Below are 20152 nucleotides of genomic sequence, written 5' to 3' on the forward strand. Positions count from 1 at the left end.
TTAAAGTAATGGTGAAAGTCGCAATTACTTTTGCACTAACTATAACAAATCTTAGTAGATTGTTCCTTACTGGATGAGCATGTATCAAAAGCAGAAGCAGGTTTCTCAGTCCTATCAACCGATTGAGAATTTGTACAATGAATGTCTTTTAGTCAATCGACAGTAGCAACAAGACATTTTAAATTATTCACAATACCAAAATAATTATGTTATTAGATATCTAAATTAAAATAAGAAATGTGCTGCCCTCGAAGAGGGGATGGCTTTTTTTTTTTTTTTTTTTTTTTTTCAAACAGAGTCTCCCTCTGTCTCCCAGGCTGGAGTGCAGTGGCACAATCTTGGCTCACTGCAACCTCCGCCTCTCGGGTTCAAGCGATTCTCCTGCCTCAGCCTCCTGAGTAGCTGGGACTACAGGCGCCTGCCACCTCACCCAGCTAATTTTTGTATTTTTAGTAGAGATGGGGTTTCACCATATTGGCCAGGCTGATCTTGAATTCCTGGCCTTGTGATCCGCCCATCTTGGCCTCCCAAAGTGCTGAGATTACAGGCGTGAGTCACCGCACCCGGGCTTTTTTCCTTTTTTTAACCAAATTCTGCTACTACAACATGAAACTCTCCCATCAAGGAAATGCTCAACAAGACCTTATCACCTTTAACTACTAAGAGATTCTGGCAGCCAAAATATTTGAGTCTTAATTCTTCATCCCCACTCACTTGTTTTTTTCTCTTTTTTTTTTTTGAGATGGAGTTTCACTCTTGTCCCCCAGGCTGAAGTGCGATCGTATGATCTTGGCTCACTGCAACCTCTGCCTCTCCAGTTCAAGCGATTCTCCTGCCTCAGCCTCCCAAGTAGCTGGGATTACAGGCACGAGCCACTATGCCCAGCTAATTTTTGTATTTTTAGTAGAGAAGGGGTTTCACCATGTTGGGACAGGCTGGTTTCGAACCCATGAACTCAAGTGATCCGCCCTCCTCAGCCTCCCAAAGTGCTGGGATTACAGGTGTGAACCACTGTGCCCATTCACCTCTTTCTTCATTCTATTCAATGGTAGACCTGGCACAATTACTTGTGGATGTGTAGAGGACAGAGGTAGTAAACTGGGCACACCAGTTGTGTTTCAGCACGAAAAAAAACTCAGCCTCACTCATACTCTCCATTCTCATACATCTTAAAAAGAAAAAAAAAAAAACAACTCCTTTCCCAATACTGATTATCTAATGCATTTCAACACTCATCAATTTCCAGAAAGAACATGTTAAGGAACCAACCCATGTACATGCAATTCCTCATCCATCAACCTTGTTACATCCACCCAACTAACCAATCAATAAACCAGAACCAGAAAGTACTCTCAATATAAGTGCAAGAAGATCGATGAAGGCCACGGGGCTGACGGTAGTATCTCCATCCTCCTTGTGATTTAGGAACTTAACGTGCATTCTCTCTTCAACTAAACATAAAGAGATCAAAAGATCACCTTCATTATGAAGCAGTGTGCCCCAAGGGCCAGATGATGAGTTCAGCAGTAAGTGCTTCTACTGTCCAGAGGGAAACATTATAGATGGCTATGTTTAGAATATACAATAGAAAGAAGAAAGTATCTAAACAAGGTCTTGAAGGATGACCAAGTAGAGAAATACCACGTGCTTTTCCACCAAAGGGGTTGGTGATTTCTACTGCTGATTAACCAAGGGAAACAACAGCCCTGAATGAAAATGAATCACCTTCCATGAACTCTTAGAAGTTACGCCAAAATGAGCTTTTGATTATTGCCTTCAGTATTTAAGATCTAGAGTGAGGTATTCCCAGTAACTTATTAGGATTGGCTTTTGAGAGTTCAAATGAATCAACACATGACTGAACAAAAATTGAGATAAACAAAGCCACATAAAGAAAAGAGGTAAGTTGCCAGGCCATCAAGTCTGGTCTACAACCTCCCCGAGCCTGTACACACATCTAACGAGAGAATAAACATTTGCCATAGGAATCTCTGGTCAGCCACAGAAGGCTGGAACCCACTAACAGAGGCAAGACCCAGTGATGCTGAACTACAAGGGCTGCAAGCAAAGAAGCAACTTTAGAATAAACAGTCTTTGTGAGCGGGGCGCAGTGGCTCACGCCCGTAATCCCAACACTTTGGGAGGCCAAGACAGGTGGATCACTTGAGGTCAGGAGTTCAAGATCAGCCTGCCCAACATGGTAAAACCCCGTCTCTACTAAAAACAAACACAAAAAATTAGCCGGCCATGGTGGCTCACACCTGTAATCTCAACACTTTGGGAGGCCAAGACAGGTAGATCACTTGAGGTCAGGAGTTCAAGACCAGCCTGGCCAACATGGTAAAACCTCATCTCTACTAAAAATACAAAAGAAAAAAAAAATTAGCCAAGCGTGGTGGCACACGCCTATAGTTCCAGCTACTTGGGAGGCTGAGGCAGAATTGCTTGAACTTGGGAGGCAGAGGTTACAGTGAGCCGGTATCATGGCACTGCACTCCAACCTGGGCAACAGAGCGAGACTCAGTCTCAAAAAAGAAATAAATACAATAAAAAAATAAAAAGTCTTTGTGGATTCCAAAGTTAACATTAAGGAAAGAGCTTTCTACACGGGAGATGAGGCAGGCTTGCTGCGGATAGAGTTTGAGCATCCTTGGTAGCTGTTCTCAGTTTGATCATGTTAAACGCTAGATTGACTTGGTTCCGATTCCTGTTTATCATGGAGGATGCACTGGCTCCTTGTAATTTCCCTGTGAACTGACACACTGTATTAGCATTCTGAGGTCAAACCAGTGTTGGGAGAAAGAATACTGTGAGTCTGCCAAAAAGGTGACTCTCAGACCACAACTTAACACTATTCAAGTTTCTAAGTCTGTAAGGTATGTGGGCCAAGGTAAAGAATGTCATCCTCACGCGGCTAAGCCCTGGGATATTGACAAATTTCAGTTCACTGGTATACATGAAGAGGCTAAGAGCATGACTCAGGTTCCTTATTAACAAATTAATAATAATTGCCCCTACTTTATAGGAATGTTGTGAGGAGTCATAGTTTCTGGCACTTAGGAAAGACTGCAGAAGTGTTTGTGGTGATCATTATCATTAGTACTTTCACAATCAGCATGTTTATCATTTGAGAAAAGACTGCTAGAATGATTACGCCCACTTACTCCACTACCCGCTATCTGTGACCCAGCTCTGGGGAAATGAGAATCTGCTGCTTATCAGCCTTTGTGTGATCCAGGGAGGATGCATCCCACTCCATGAAGTCAGCCAGTAAGGAGCTGACACCCTGTAAAGGACCTACAGGCTGAGGACCCAGAGTGAACCTGGGCCTCCAAGCCACAAGGGGAAACTCACCACGTAGAGCTTTCGCCAGATGACAGCCCATTCTCGCAGAGTGGACGTGAGCTCCTGCACCAGGGGGAGCTCGCCAGGAATCACGGTTTCATGCTGCCTGCAAAGAACCAAATGAGGGTCACTTTATTCCAGGCTGATCGGCACCGCTTTACTTGATGGGGATCAGACTCCCCAACGTGCAAGGATGAGAATGAAGCTGGTTGGGCATGAGGGCAGGAGTTGTGCGGGGGACTTTATCACATCCAAGCATCTGGGAGAAGAGAAGGAGAATAAGACAGCACAGTCCTCAAAATGGGCTCAGTTTCTGCAATTGAATGAGCCTGCAGCCCAGCCTCGATCTCCCTAATTTGGATTTCTCCAGGAGGCTCAATTACTGAGCCAGGCTGGCTTCAGTGATTCCCAAAGATGGAAGCAAAATATGCAGCATTTTAGCTGGTACCACCAAGCAGCTGTTTCATCTGGGAGGCTGGATGGAAAGGTGTGTGTGGCATGAGTGTCCTGGGGCTATGACTCCACCCAGAACCTGGTTGGGGCAGGGGCCAGGGTCAGGGTGCAGGGCACGGAGGCAGAATCCCTTTCTGGATAGTCCAGTGTTTTCTTATCATCTGCAGTTTCACAACATAGAAAATGTACACTTAACAAAATCCTTGCTTACTCACAGAAGACTCTCATAAAGGTAGTTACTATGTACTATGTTTATTCACATAAATCCTCTCTGGCATTTTTATGATTAGCAAAAAGAAAAAAGGAGAAAGCAAGAGCAAGCAAACAAATGGGAATTGGTGGTAGGACTGCCAGGCTTAACGAGGAAAAATACAGGAGGCCTAGTTAACTTTGAATTTCTGGTAGAGTAAGAAGATTTTTTAGAATAAGTGTGACCCATGAAATATCTGGGAAATGCTCACTATGAAAAACTACTTACTATTTGAATTGCCAATGTAACTGGGCATCCTGTACAACCCTAATTGGTGTGAATGTGCCTCCCCACCTACGTTTCCATCAACATGGTGGGCAGCAGTGGAGGGAGCCCATGGCCGACCGGAAAGAGGACTTCTCCAGCAGGGCAGGAGACCTGGTTTTTGGTCCTGGTTCTGCCACCAAAGAGCTGCATGGCTTTGAGGACATCTTGACCATTGTCTGTGAAATGATGGTGCTGTCATTTCTTGTTCCCTGTGCTGTGTCTGGGAGTCTGGAGTGATGAAGACTGTGCTCTTAGGCGGGTCCTTCTTTTTTTTTTTTTTTTTTTTTTTTTTTTTTTTTTACTGTTTTGGAATTCTTTTGGACTCAACCCAGCAACAGTTTCAACGTGTTCTGATGATTGGTTGTTAGTCAGAATGAAAATAGGCCCTTTGACAACAACACGGAAATTAGAATTGGTGACATACACCTAGGAGATAACTGTCCTGTAACAAGACTGTTCTCATTTAACTATGAGTTTTCTTATCCTGTCACTTCTTGTGGAATCAAGAAGATGATGTTCCAAAGAAATGATGTTGCCCAATTATCAGAGGTCAGTGACAGACCAATGTTGCAACTACCTACGAATTTCCAGTGGTTTGCTATGTGAAGAGGCTTAAATTCCCATCTGTGACGCATTTTGGAATGAGCGGGTTTGAGGCCAACGCCTTGAAAGATACCACTCAAAAAATGAAAGGACAGGAGTCATCAGCTCCCACACAAAGTAAAACATGTGAACCTAATTTTAGCAGTGTTAATAAGGAGCAATTATCCACGAGTCACTGCAACAAAAACGCCTATGTTCTAACATCCTCTACTCCCTGAGGCACGGGAGCAAGTGGCACATACTTGTCTGGGAACCAGTTTCATCAGTTCTGCTGTTGCATGGGTCCAAAAATGCGGAGCAATATCTGTTACCAATCTCACTACCTTTTGGAGTTTTGGATACCATTACCTATACCGTGATATTTACACTTTTTAATGAGTTAATTTTAAGTGGAACTGCCATTCTAATTTTGTGAAATCAAGTTCATACAAAATAAAGCTTGCCAATAATAATAATAATAATAATAATAATAATAAAGAAATGATGGTGCTGAACTACAACTGGGAACGCTCTTTCTAGCTGTGAGGCTGCATGGCTCTGTGACCCAGCTGTCCATTCTCTCCTCGGCCCCACTCTCCTCTCCATCAGCCCCAGGATTCCAGTCCTACCCCAGCCTCTCCTTACTGCCTCCAGAACTCTCCTGTCCAGAAACTCACCACCAAAGTGACCTCTCTCTCCCACTTGAGTAAGCAGCTCACTCTTCTTAGCTGTCACAGAGGCAGTACTTCCCAGGACAAATGAGGTGGGCAAGATGAGGTGGGCAAGAAATACAAATACCCAAAACATAGCCAGCAGATCTTATCTGCAGGGCACATTTGCATACATTACCTCATTCAAATCTCATGACAAGCTCATGATCAAAGTAGGGCCAGATCGTTTTCCCCTAATACGCTGTGAAAAACCCAGGATCCCCTTGAGGCTAAATGACTCATCCAAGGCTCAGAGCTGGTACATGCAGGCTGTCACTTAATCATCTATCTCTCAAGGATCCTAAACTGGGGGCTTCTCAGATCTTAACAGTCAGCATCCCAAATGTTCATGTGTGCAAACACACACACACACACACACACACACAAAATCAGTGAACAGGTAATAAAAATAATGTAGAGGCAAAAGCCCTCAGTTTGCTACTTCTGTGTTTAGTATTCTGGAGAAGTAATGCAAAGGAGGAATTATATCAGTGAAAAGTTTTTCTTCATTTCTTTCTCATAGGAGAAGTAGAACTGACGAGATGACAGAATTTTTTTTTTTTTTTTTTGGGACAGTCTCGCTCTGTCACCCAGGTTAGAGTGTTGTGGTATGATCTCAGCTCACTGTGAGCTCTGCCTCCTGGGCTGGAGTGATTCTCCTGCCTTAGCATCCCCAGTAGCTGGGATTACAGGCACCCATCACCAAGCCTGGCTCTTCTGTATTTTTAGTAGAGATAAGGTTTCACCATGTTGGCCAGGCTGGTTTCGAACTCCTGACCTCAAATGATCCACCCACCTCAGCCTCCCAAAGTGCTGGGATTACAGGCGTGAGCCACCACGCCCGGCCTGAGATGACAGAGCTATTAACATATATAAGGCATTAATGCCCTAAGATTATCATTAATGATAATGTTACATCTTCATCATTTTGGGGGAATCTTCCTAGCTTGGAACTTACCCCAGGTCTTCCACAGTTGCCTCTTTCAAATGGATATACGTTTCAGGGAAAATGCCCTACAGAGAAAAGAATTTTGGTTATATGGCCATGAAAACAAAACAAAAACAAGCGCCAAACAAAAACTACCTCAGAATAAACATGAACACCCAGGCAATAGCTAAACTCCTAAGATCGGGTTTGCAGGACATTACTTATACTGGCTGGCTACCTCAACAAAAGCATGGTGGAAACATCAAAAAGGCAGAAATTAAAATTCGGGTTCAGAGAGCATAGGATATTTTGTGAATGAAGAGGCAAACATGCTGTGTCAGCTCAGAGATAACATAATGGGAAGGAGTGTAATTGTGAGCTCCTAAACCCCTCAGATGTTACTTGCCATGAGATGCTTCCCATAAAGGGTTTCACATAAGGGGTGACATGGAAACTATGCAGTACTCAGTAGCCCATAAAATAAGTCATCCCTCAGAATATGCAAGGGATTGGTTCCAGAAACTCCCTTTCCACAAAGCATATACCCAAATCCGCACATACTCAAGTATGGCACGCAGCCCTGCACAACCTGCATGTACTTTTACACAGGTTTCATGTCCAAAGAATATTGTAATTTTGATTTGCATTTGGCTAAAAAAAAAAAAAATCCATGTGTAAGTGGTGCGGAGTTCAAACCCATGTTTTTCACGGGTCAACCACATGGTGATTTTTCTAAAGTCGTTCCTCTCAGCACTCCCACTTAAACCAAATGCACTCAAAATCAATGGGTGTTAGTTACCCGGTTATTTTCAGCACCTTACAGTCTCAAACTGCTCTCCATTCTATATCCCTAAGAGGCAATTCCACATCAGCATTGTAACACTGTCCCTGGGGAACACTTAGGCCTGGAAAGACCTAAGAGAAAGAGGAGAAACTGGTGGACAGAAATCAGAGAATGGAGGACCAGATCTAACCAACAGGAAGCAAGTCCCAGATGTGAGTGTTCTTATGTGTACCAAAGCTTCTGCTGTTTACTGTGTGATATGCTCATGCACAGACAGAGGAGATGCCATCTGGAGACAGCAATGCTGATCTGTTTCATGGTCTCTTATATGGAGCTTATAGCTGGCACTGTTGGCTAATTGCTCCTAGCCCTATTCCTGGAAGAGTCGGTGTGAACTCCATGAACATGACACATCAGGGGTGGCTGATCATAAAGGTGGGAGGGGATGTCCCAGTGCCTGGAGGCATATATACCCACTGATCCTTACTCCACTCAGACAGGAAACCGGTGAACATTGACAGGGTTGTTTTTGTGTCCAGTTGCATGTGCTATATTTGTCTGTACAATACTCTGCTTTCTCTCTTTTAATCCATTGCCAATAAAACAGGAAACAGCAAGAACATTTGAGATCAAGCTGCTCCTAGCACTGGTGATGACAGAGTGGATCCTGCACATGCTTTCCCACCAAACACAGAGCCCCAAAATAAAAAGGCATCCCTTCTCCTCCTTGCTTTGAGAAGCGGGCAGACGTTGGGAACATGAGTGAGAAAGCATGACTCTAATCCCATTACTGATGAGACCAAGAACACACATAGATGCAAGGTGACAATGACCTCTTTCATTACGGAGGTGGGATTCAGAACTATTTTGGAAAACTGATCAAATAATTGAAAATAAAAATTAAATGTGTGTCTACTGTGGGGCACAGTAGACAGGACATTTTCTCAATGTGCCACCTCTCAGGTCAGGTGAGCTTGGCCAGGGAATTCTATAAGTATAAAAGATACATGTGTAGGCACACCATCTAAGTGAAAAAGAAGGAGATAAACCTTCTGACTTTATTCATTCATGCATTCATTCATTTATTCATTCTTTGAGACAGTCTCGCTCTGTTGCCCAGACTGGAGTACAGTGGCACAATTTCGGCTCACTGCACCTCCGCCCCCCGGGCTCAAGCAATTCTCCTGCCTCAGCATCCCAAGTAGCTAGGATTACAGGCATGCACCACCATGCCCAGCTAATTTTTGTATTTTCAGTAGAGACAGGATTTCACCATATTAGCCAGGTTGGTCTTGAACTCTTGACCTCAAGTGATCTGCTCACCTCAGCCTCCCAAAGTGCTGGGATTACAGGCGTGAGCCCCCATGTCTGGTCTATTTAACTTTTTAAATGATCAAAACAGGGAACTGTCCTTCGCAGTGCCTGGCATGCAGCAGGCACTGAGTAAACATCTGATGAATATAGCAGTGAGGAAGGTGGGTGTTCAGTTCACAAACTGTGTGCGATTCCTCTGGGGCCTGATTTCTGCAGTTTGGAAGCTCTAGGCCTGTCCCTAGGATGCCTAAGGAACTGTGGGTGTTTCTTCTGCCTGCTGTGCCGCTGCACCATGGTAAATGATTTGTTGACTATCATCTCTGTGGGGAACCAAACTGGGATGTTGGGAATTAACCTTGAAGACATTACACTAAGTGAAATAGGCCAGTCACAAAAGGACAAATACTGTATGGCTCCACTTACACCTGGAGTAGTTAAATTCATAAAGACGGAAAGTACAATGGGGGTTCTGAGGAGTTTGCAGGGGATGGGGGACAATGGGGAGTTAGGGTCTAAAAGGGACAGAATTTTAGTTTGGAAAGATGAAAGACTTCTGGCGATGGATGGTGTTGATGGTTGTACAACAATGAGAATGTACTTAGTGCCACTGAAATGTACACTTACAAATGGTTAAGATGGTAAGTTTTATGTTATATATATTTTTACCACAATAAAAAAAGTACAAAACTCATAAAAAATCAGGAGTGGGGCGGGGGAGGCGCTGAGCAGGGATAAACTGTTTAGTTACAAGGATCCAATTCTGGAAGTCAAAAGTGAAATGTTACATTGCTACTACAAAAGAACATCCTTGCTGAAGGTTTTTGAAATCAGAAAGTAAAGGACCAATTAAAAGTTTCATGTATTCACAATCTGGTGACTAGTCCCTCCTAATAAACGGAGAACATTCAAGTTAGAAGTATTCAGAAACATAAATGCACAGTGATGAATTTTGTGACATCTAAGCAGATCATAAGCAGACAATTCATACTGGGTGTTCAGACATGATTGTTTTCATATTAAAAGAATATTTAAGGCAGGGCACACTGGATCATGCCTGTAATCCCAGCACTTCAGGAAGCTAAGACAAGAGGATCGCTTGAGCCCAGGAGTTCAAGACCAGCCTGGGCAACAAACTGAGACCACCGTCTCTACGAAAAATTAAAAAATTAGCACAGAATGGTGGCACATGCCAATGGTCCCAGCTACACAGAAGGTTGAGGCAAAAGGATTGCTTGAGCCCAGGAGGTCAAGGCTGCAGCGAACCATGATTACGCCACTGTACTCCAGTCTGAGCAACAGTCTGAGATCCTGTCTCAAATATATGTATGTATGTATGTGTTATATTACCACTCTGTCATCTGTAGGCTTCACCTTTCCATGATGACACTTGGCAATTTACAGTCATAGAATTGCTCTGGTAAATTTGATGCTTATAGAATGTCTCCTATGCCACGACGGCACACAGAAAGTCAGAGTAAACCTAGGTCATGTGTTTCTGATTTACAGCCTATCTCTCAGTTCTGCTTTTCCTTGCTCCTTGTAAGCCACTCACTGGAGTAGAAAAATAAACGAATGATTTTCTAGATGTTGCCCTTATCCACACTCCCACAATTCCGCCAGGATCAATCATCAGTTTCGGAAAAGCACTTGGCTTCTTCGATTTGTAAAACCACTAGCTCCTTTTATCATCACTCTAAATGACTGAGTCAGCTTATAAATGACACCAAGAATTTCCATTAAAACATTAGGGCTTGCAAGTAGGTCTGTCCCCTAAAGATGGAGAAATGAGGGACACAGCACAGGAGAGCACTTCTAATGAGCTGATCTCTTAATGAAGGGGTGTCAGAAGCAGAGCAGAATTCCCGGCAACTGAATTTGAATTCCCTGTATTTTCCCTGGATCTCTCCACACGAAGGATATTTCGACTTAAAACAACCATCAAATAAATGCATGGCCCTTGTCTGTGTCATCGTTTCATTGAATTAGAAAGTTTTTCTTTACTATCAAGAGAACAAAGAGAAATTCTCACTGAAAGATTTCCTCTAAAGGGTGAGATTTTAAGCTTAAAGGTTTTAAGCACTCTTTAATGAACACAAAAAAATTAAAAACATATCCAGAATTTATCATTTAGATCCTGGTGTATCTAAATGATACACCAGGTGTAGATCCCTATGTATCTACTGTTCAAAGCCAACAACAATGGCACTATTAGCTAGACTGATTTTTATATACACGGCCCTCCATATCATGGGTTCAACCAACCGATGATTAAAAATATAGAAAAAAAAGTAAGCAGAGGTTTATTTCCTTGTCATTATTCCCTAAACAATACGGTATTATAACTATTTACATAGCATTTACATTGTATTAGGTATTATAAATAATCTAGACATGATTTAAAGTACAACAGGAGGAAACGCAGAGGTTATATGCAAATACGATGCCATTTTATATCAGGGACTTGAGCATCCATGGATTTCAGTATTGTGGGGATCCTGGAACCAATCCCCTGTGGAAATAAGGAATGACTGTATTAAAAAATCATAGGATACTTTGGAAAGCAAGGTCTTCCATGTTCAAAAGGATCCTTACATACCGTAGTCTGCGAAAAGGAAGACCTGATCTAGGACCTTGGTTGAATGTAATTGAATTTCCCAGTGAAAAAATCACAAGAGTTTCATTTGTTCCTTAAGTTCATCACATAATTTTGAGGATGGCTTTTTGTTTATTGTTTTTAAATTAACATTTTTTTTAAAAAAAAAAGACTGGGAATTAAGTGACGTAAGTATTCTTACTGTTGAACAAATTCGGAACATCAAAACTGTTAGCTCCAATTGTGCTTTGAAATAACTACCACTTCCATAACCGTGAGTAAAATTAACACCAATAGGGCTAAAAAAGCAGGAGTGGCCATCGTCAAGTACTCTGTGCCACTGAGGATCCCAAACAAAATGTGTATGTGCACACATACATGTGCAAATACTGAGTGTGATTTAAGCATCAATAATGCAGAAGCGGTCCTGGTTTCTAATGAACTATACCTTGTAGAAAGGTGTTTTCCTGAGCCCTATACTCTTTGGAGAGTTGGGTGTGTAACATCAGCCTATTTGTGCAGGATTACGTCTTTCTCATGCTGTCCGTGAAGAGTAAGAACCGTGGGTCTGGTTTTGTTTTTTCACTCCTCTTTTGATAAATTCTAAAACGTTTCTCTCATCCCTTTCCTAATTTGCTATTTGGCATGTGAACTAATTGTGAAATAATACGGCCCTATCAACTCTGCTCTTTCAAAAGGAAGTGCTGACATGTCATGCTGCCCCAGCGAGCAGTATCAAAGGAAAAGTGCTGACAAGACCTAAAAGAAACTGAGGTGGGTATTAACATAATTAATAGATTTTCTTTAGCCTGATGATTAGTAGTTTTGGCACCGGCAAAAGGATCCATTTAGGTCAGTATTTTTCAAACTGTGCCTTTGTTGCACAGTAAGAGATACATTGTTATGGCAACCAGTGTTACCTATGAAATACATAAAATATAATAAAAACAATAAATTATATATCGAAAATAAAAGTTTCACGAAACAGTACTTACCATTGCATCTCATGTTCTCTACTTTTCGGTTTCATTTTTTGGAAAAAATTGGTTATAATCCACCATAATGATTTCATAATGTATTACTGGGGTGTGAGGCTCACAATATGAAAACCACTCTTGTTTATCCAATTTACAATGAAGGAAAGGATCAAGCGGAAATGGGGAGATCCTTTAGTCTGGAATTGTAGCATTGGAAGTAAAGGATAAAGGAAGAAGCGTGGGTCCACCCCTCCCTGAAAGAGAGATCCCACTAGAGCAATGAATGTGTTACCAACTTGCTTAACTTGAGAGACAGGAAGTAAAAATTCTTCCAGGACTCTCTCCTTGAATTGGCTGGTGGGAAATACAGTCAATGGGATTTACACTATTACATTTAGGCAGTGAGGTCAGAGAATTTGCTTTCAAATTCAAGGAAGAGCCATCAAAGAGAAAGCAAACTAGGTCTAGAGATAGCAGAGAGCAGAGGAGAGGGTCACACAGCACAATACAAAACTAGCAGACAGATTCCAAATGAAATAAAAAGTGGATGAGAAGTCATACCTTTTTAGATTTATTTTGGAGGGTATATCCTCTGTACCAACCTGTCAGAGCAAAAGAGAACACAAAATATTTTATGTTTTTCTGGGATATCAGAAAGGTATTAGCAATATATACTCTCGTGTTCTATTAGCAATACTGGGAAGTAACAATTGACAGAGACGATTAACAGATAGTACGTTAGAAGATGAATGTTTTAGTTTATTACACAATAAAAGTCTAACTGAATTTTAAAGCTGTATTCTCTTAATAACAATCGGATTTAAAATTCACGTAGAACCTAGCCTCATCTCTACTCTTTTGGAGGAAGAATAGAACAGCTAAAAAAAAAAAAAAAAAAAAAAAACCAAAAAAAAAAACAAGACAGCCCGTTTCTTATCACCCTAATACCTCACAGTCATTTAATAAATGTTTTTGCATGAATAAGTATGGACTTTCATTGTATACATGCTTTCTACATGTCACCTTATACTATTAAAATTTTTTTTTAATAACTTATATTTGCTGTAACTCTTCTGAGTTCTCAGGTTAAGAACCACCATTCTGGGAAAATTTTAAATTGAACTAGCACATCTTATGGAGACAAATATTTGCACTTTAAAAATAATCCAAATAATGAATAAGAAAACGAAATTGTGTGCAATTCTTGGTAATGCTAAAAGCAACACCCCCCCACCCGAACCCCCATAAAAAGATCTTATGTGTTTGCTTGCTGAGGCTTTAGGTAGAGGCTTTAACTTCTTTTTAAAAATTCCGGCCAGGCATGGTGGCTCACACCTGTAATCCCAGCACTCTGGGAGGCTGAGGCAGGCGGATCGTGAGGTCAGGAGTTCAAGACCAGCCTGGCCAACATGGCGAAACCCCATCTCCACTAAAAATATAAAAATTAGCCAGGCATGGTGGTGCACGCCTGTAATCCCAGCTACTCAGGAGGCTGAGGCAGGAGAATCCCTTGCACCTGGGAGGTGGAGGCTGCAGTAAGCCGAGATTACACCACTGCACTGTAACCTAGGTGACAGAGCGAGACTCCGTTTCCAAAAAAAATAAAAAAAATTCCAATAAAGGCACACACCCCTACAGATATTTTCCAACCCTCAATCTTGTAGAGAGTATACAATTTAATCTGTCCCTAAACAGATTTTTTATATTAACTATTTGCTGAACACCTACTATAGGAAGTTCACTGTGATAATTTCCCTCATTCCCCATGCCCATCAACTAAAGCATCAGTGTGGTCATCTTACCCAGGTAAACCCTGTGGTATTAGGTTGGTGCAAAAGTAATTGTGGTTTTTGCCACTAAAAGTAATGGCACACATGTAGCCATACACACACAGTGAGTAGATGCAAACTGTAATTAAAACTCCAGGCATCTGCCAATAGGATCCTAGAACTCTCTTGTAATTTGTTCTACATGAAATCAACCAGAAAATAGACACATACTCTATTTCGTACATATTACAAGTAGAAAACTGAATTTACCTTCGTTGGGCAAATATTCAATAATATTTTCGCAATTATTGTAAAAGTAATATTTCACAAATATTTTAAACCGTGGCATTCAGACATTGAAAGGATTTGCTGCGTTTTACAGGGAGGCGTGGGGTACTATGCTGTGGAACTGTGGCTTGCATCGAGGCACACGGCTGAGAAAAAGATATCTAAACAGGAAACACTTCCCCCGATTTAGGATGCCAAGTGTAAGAGATTCAGGAATAAGAAGGATACAAGGCTAAGCATTGCTCCCCAGGTCTCAAGGTCTGTACTCATGTGTATATACTTGCTTGGTTGTGTGAAAACATGAAAATGGGCTTTTGCATGACTAAATGGCTTCGAATTCACCCTGGGACGAGAGTGGAGCACGAGGGGAGCAGGCTGAGAAACAAGATATTCATCTTTTCCAAGTAGTTTTTGTAGTTTTGTGCCCTATAAAGCCAAGCTGTCACAACACAAACTTCATTCTACTTTCAAAGAAGAATTTATCTGTACTTTTGTAAACAGTATTTTGCACAGCCATTCATCACGGAGCTATGCTTCCTAAGCCTGTCACTGTTGAAAAAACTTTTTTTTTTTTAATCTCCTATGTCTTCTCTAAAATTGTGGTGTGTGTATAAGCCCTATCTAAAGGCACAAAATTATCACGCTGAATTTGTAAACATGAACGTTCATTTTCCTTGTATCACGCATAAGAGAACAGATCTACCTCTGGAGCTTTAAGCATATACTGTCAGAACTCCATAAATTCTATTTTAATAATTGCACAGAATATGGTAACAGTTCACGAGTATGTTTGCTCATTTCCACATTACATACCTGGGTTGTCATACAAGCAAGAACCCAGTTTTCCAATTAATCCCGCGTATTTACAGTAAGACGGTCATAATTAAATATAGTTTGCTATTAGGCTTAAGAAGACATAATGCAAAGAGGCAGCTGCAATCGGTGGGCGGTGTGAACTGGTCAGCAGGATCTCAGATGCTTTCTTAAGTTATTCCACTATTAAAATAAAGGGAGTGGTGAGGGCATAATGAGTCCAGAGGGCTACTCTTGTCTACATTTAGGGGAAGTAACAGTTGCAAAAGGCAAGTTCATGGCAACCATAGCGAACATCAACTTATTCTAGGCTGAGGGTTGCTCTTTCAGGAGGCTCACAAGTCATTTCTGCTTTCTTGGGATTGCTCTAATCCAGAATAAAAATCTGTCCTCTCCAATTGAAAATAACAGAGAGTTGCTAATTCCACTGTCAAAATTATTTACTTTATATCTGGCTTCTCAAGTAATCTCCATGAGGCAGGACTCTCATCTGCTCCATTTCACTTCACCGATCCAAATGTCTCTCTGGCTGCTGCATACTTTCTGTCCAACAGATCCCTTACCTGATTCTTCTCCTCATTACATGCAGTCATTCTACAAATCTTCATTAAGCACTAATCAAGAACCAGGATGTAGTGGAAAGCAAGAGTTCACATGAAGATTATTACACTCTAATGTTAAAAATATACACAAGTAGGATGAGCTGAGATAACGACAGTGCGAAGAGGAAGAAATGCTCAAGGAAAGTAACATGGCAGAGAATGGTTGGTAACATGGCACATTTATTTTAAATATGGTGACTGAGGACAGATTACTCTAAGAAGCTAAAAGGAATGAGCCATTAACAGATCTGGGCAAAAAAACTTCCAGACAGAAACAAATCAAGCGAGGAAGCTGTGAGGCAAAAGTAAGCCCGAAGTTCAAAGACAGAAGAAAAATGGCATGGCCTGAGTTCAGCGCAAGAGACTGAGATGGGGAGAGGCAGTAAGAAGGTAGTTAGAGGAGGCCTAGTTCTCAACCCTGGACACCAATGAGATCCACCAGGAACTTTTACAAATACTGATGCCTGGGCCACACCACCAAATACTCTGATTTAACTGGACTGGGGTGAGGCCCAGACTTAATGCTTCTAAAAAGGTCCCCCGGTGATGCTAATGTGTAGCCAAGATTAATTACCAGACATAGGTATTATATGCCATGGAGAAATTCAAGTTTTATTCTAAGTACAGCAGGAAGCATTGGAGGGTTTCAAACGTCATCATGCCTTATGTTTCTTTCTTTTTTTTTCTTTTTTCTTTTTTTTTTTTTTGAGACAGTCCTGCTCTGTCGCCCAGGCTGGAGTGCAGTGGTGCAATCTTGGCTCACTGCAACCTCCTCCTCCCAGCTTCAAGCAATTCTCACACTTCATCCTCCCCAGTAGCTGGGATTACAGAGCTGTGCCGCCATGCCCAGCTAATTTCTTGTATTTTAAGTAGAGACAGGGTTCCACCATGTTGGCCAGACTGGTCTTAAACTCCTGACCTCCATTGATCCACCTGCCTCGGCCTCCCAAAATGCTGGGATTACAGGCGTGAGCCACTGTGCCTGGCTGCCTTAGGCTTTTAAAAGAGCATCCTTGCTGCTATATGGGAATGGATTGTGGGATGTGAGGTGTAGTAGAAAGAGGAACACCAAAGGGGAGTGGTGGGTGCAGCGGAGAGGAGGAGAGATGAAAAAAAAAGCAGGATATATATATTTGTGAGGTTTTTTTTTGTTTGTTTTTTTCTTGTGGCAGGATCTCACTCTGTCACCCAGACTGGAGTGCAGTGGCGCAATCACGGCTCACTGCAACCTTCGCCACCCTGGCTCAATGGATTCCACCTCATCACCCACCCCCGACCCCTGGTAGCTGGGACTACAGGCGCATGCCACCACGCCCGGCTATTTTTTATAGAGAGGGCATCTCCCCATGTTGCCAGGCTGGTCTCGGACTCCTGGACTCAAGCGGTTCGCCTGCCTAGACCTCCCAAAGTGCTAGGATTACAGGGGTGAGCCACCACACTCAGGCACATGATATATAGGAATCAACAGGCGTTGCTCATGACTTTGCTGCGGGTGGCCATGAATGGGGGAGTAAAGGCAAATTCTCAAAGGTATTTGTATCTTGGGCTTAAGCAAATAGGAGGACGGTAGTCTTTGGTATACGAAGATTGAAGAAAGGAAAAACTTGCGGAATGGGAATCAGGACAGAATCAGGAGATGGATCCTGGCCCTTCTGCTCTCCCTCCTGGGCAGCTGAGTCCTGAGCCATGGGGAGGAGCAGAGTGACTTGGGCATTTGCCATGGGGGAGGGCTGCACATCCGCAGAGGGGTCCAGACTGGCTTGGCATGTCAGAGCCCCGGGGGAACGAGCTGGGCATCCATGTAAGGGAGCAAACGGGGTGTCAGAGCCTAAGTGAGGGGAGGGGGTATCCCCACACAGGACTTGGGGGTGGTGCACTGGCCTTGGATATCAGAGCAAAAACGGGGTGAGGGGGGTGTTCCCATAGGAGACAGCATGCTAATGAGGATGAGTGATCAGTTACATACAAGGAAACTGATCAAATAGCTAAATCTATTAAAAATATGGGAAGCTAGGTTTCTTACTATTATAGAATGGAGCTATAAGCCTCAGAAGGGAAAAATTTCGAATGACCCCTGTGCTGCCGGATTGGGATTGAAGGCATCCATGTGAATTCATGACTTTTTATACACGTGGATCAGTCAAAATGAACAGGTATTAATCTGCAATTACACAAATGCATACTACCCCTAGTTGAATTACCTAGTTAGTTCCTACTTTTCTGTCCCCAGGACAGATGATAAAGGGAGCTCTCAGAAAAAGAGCTATGTCACTAGGAAAGTGCAACCAGTCCCAAACTAGGGAGGAGGACAGACGGTCCCATGAGGAACGAATCCGAGAAAAAAAAGGAACTGAGGAATGATCTTATCTGCCTGAACATATTAAAAGGCAGGCAACAATTCTGTCAGTAACCTTGAGTATGAAATAGAGGTACATTCACAGAGAATGAAGAAAAAAAGGAATTAGCTCTAGAAAAACATATTATTCAAGAAAGGAAATGTAATCAAGGTAAATCCCACAGCCTCTGCTGCTTACACTACATAGCTATGATAACCCAAATCCTAAGTGTTTAAAGAAAAAAACTCAGGAGGCAGAGGCAGGAGAATCGCTTGAACCTGGAGGTAGGGGTTGCAGTGAGCTGAGATCATGCCGCTGCACTCCAGCCTGGGAGATAGAGTGAGACTCGGTCTCAAAAAAAAAAAAAAAAAAAAAAAAAATTATATCTATATTTGCTTTTCTAAGAGGGATTAATAGGTATCTGTATGGTGGGGTATACAGAAGAGTGAAATCCTTGTCTTCCACAGTAAGAAATGAATTTAGAAATGAAGAGATTTATGCCACAAAATTGGCTGAAAGAGTTGAAAGACTTCTGAAAAAGCTGAAACTCCTCAGAATTCGAGAGGAGTTAAAAAGGGTCTCCTGTTTTTCGTTATAAACCTTGTAGAAATAGTTATGATGTTTAAATTTATAAACATATATGACTGATAAAATTTAAAAAATATACAGCTGATAAATCCTGGTAGGCCAGAACTAGGCAAAGGCAAAATTATAGGGATAGAAAACGGATGAGTAGTTGCCAAGTACTCAGGGTGGCATGGGGATGACTGAAAAGGGACACGGGAGAACTTCGGGTCTGACAGAATGGCTTTGTAGCTTGACCATGGTTGTGTTTCATGATTGCATGCATTTGTCAAAACCTGCAGAATTTTACACTAAAAAGGGTGAATTTTACTCCATGCAAATTATAACTCTAAAAAAAAGACACAGTGAGATACTATCCACCCACTGGAATGGCTAAAGGTAAAAAGATTGACTGCGCCAATCACCGGTAAGGAGATGGAGCAATTGGAACTCGCTTCCATTGCTGGTGGTTTCTTATAAAGTTAAACTTACACTTATCCTATGACCTGGCCACATCCTCACTCTGATGCTTTATAAGAATGTTTATGAATGCTTTATTTTTAACAGTCAAAAGCTGGAACCCATCGAAATGTACATCAATGGGAGTATCAACAGTGTTATATGTACATACTATATTATTTACTATCATATATAATATGTAATATATTTATATTTGGCAATACACAGGAATAAACTATGGATGTGCAACATCATGGATGAACCTAAAAACCATTACAATAAGTGAAAGAGACCAAACACAAAAGACACATCTAATTCCACTGATATGACATTGACTCACAGGTAAAACTAACTCGCAGTGATCTAAACCAGATTGGCGGCTGTTTACTGAGGATGGGAACCATGTGGATAAAGACACCAAGGAATTTTCTGGGGTGAGGGAAATGTGTTTTATCTTGATCGGAATGTTTAGGTATACAAGCTGCATTCATTTCATAAAACACACTGAACTGTAAACCTAAGATGAGTGCACTGTGTTGCATATAAATTTTACTGCAATTTTTTTAAATGTAAAAATTGACACTGTCAAGTGAATATTAGTCTATAAAGTAACCACCTCAAAGTAACACAGAATTGCATTGCTGAAATATGATTGAATATTTTTGTTTGGAAATGTCTCTGAAACAAGTTTGAGTCATATGTGAAAAAGCACAGAACTATTTCTCCATTACTTTACGTGGTATTATGTCTTCCCAAAGACATTATTCATCTTAATTACTACTGCATGCTCCAAAATTCATTCTGAACAAGTTTTGCTATTTCCAGAAGTTCAACTGCAGATTGGAGATTCATTTCTCCAGTGAACAATTAGTTACAGATGTTAGGAAAGCAGGGTACTCAATGTCTCCATGTCCTAAATCTTACTTAATAATGGAAAGAAAAAAATATATGTGTAAACACACAAGCATATAAACAAGAAAAGTAATTTCATATAGGGCTAAAAGTTACGAAGGAATAAAAGAGGCTAACCTGGGAAAGGCCAACTCCTGAGAATGAAGCTACTTTAGAAAACATGGTTAGAAAATTCTCTCTGGGCGTGGTGGCTCACATCTATAATT

At 41.6% G+C, this 20152-nt stretch overlaps 1 protein-coding gene across 3 annotated transcripts in view; it reads right to left on the reverse strand.

Moving 5' to 3' along the window:
- LOC105482043 (dedicator of cytokinesis 5) overlaps positions 1-20152 on the reverse strand; it is a 232257-nt gene that overhangs the window by 139097 nt on the left and 73008 nt on the right. For all 3 annotated transcript variants that reach the window (XM_071068478.1, XM_071068477.1, XM_071068476.1), the window contains exons 3-5: positions 12765-12805; positions 6566-6621; positions 3355-3451 (exon numbers count right to left, since the gene is read on the reverse strand). In XM_071068478.1, the coding sequence (XP_070924579.1) occupies positions 3355-3451; positions 6566-6621; positions 12765-12805 (194 nt within the window). The remainder of the gene's footprint in view (positions 1-3354; positions 3452-6565; positions 6622-12764; positions 12806-20152) is intronic.

The sequence above is a fragment of the Macaca nemestrina genome, chromosome 8 (genome assembly GCF_043159975.1).
Source record: "Macaca nemestrina isolate mMacNem1 chromosome 8, mMacNem.hap1, whole genome shotgun sequence".
NCBI classification, from domain to species: domain Eukaryota; kingdom Metazoa; phylum Chordata; class Mammalia; order Primates; family Cercopithecidae; genus Macaca; species Macaca nemestrina.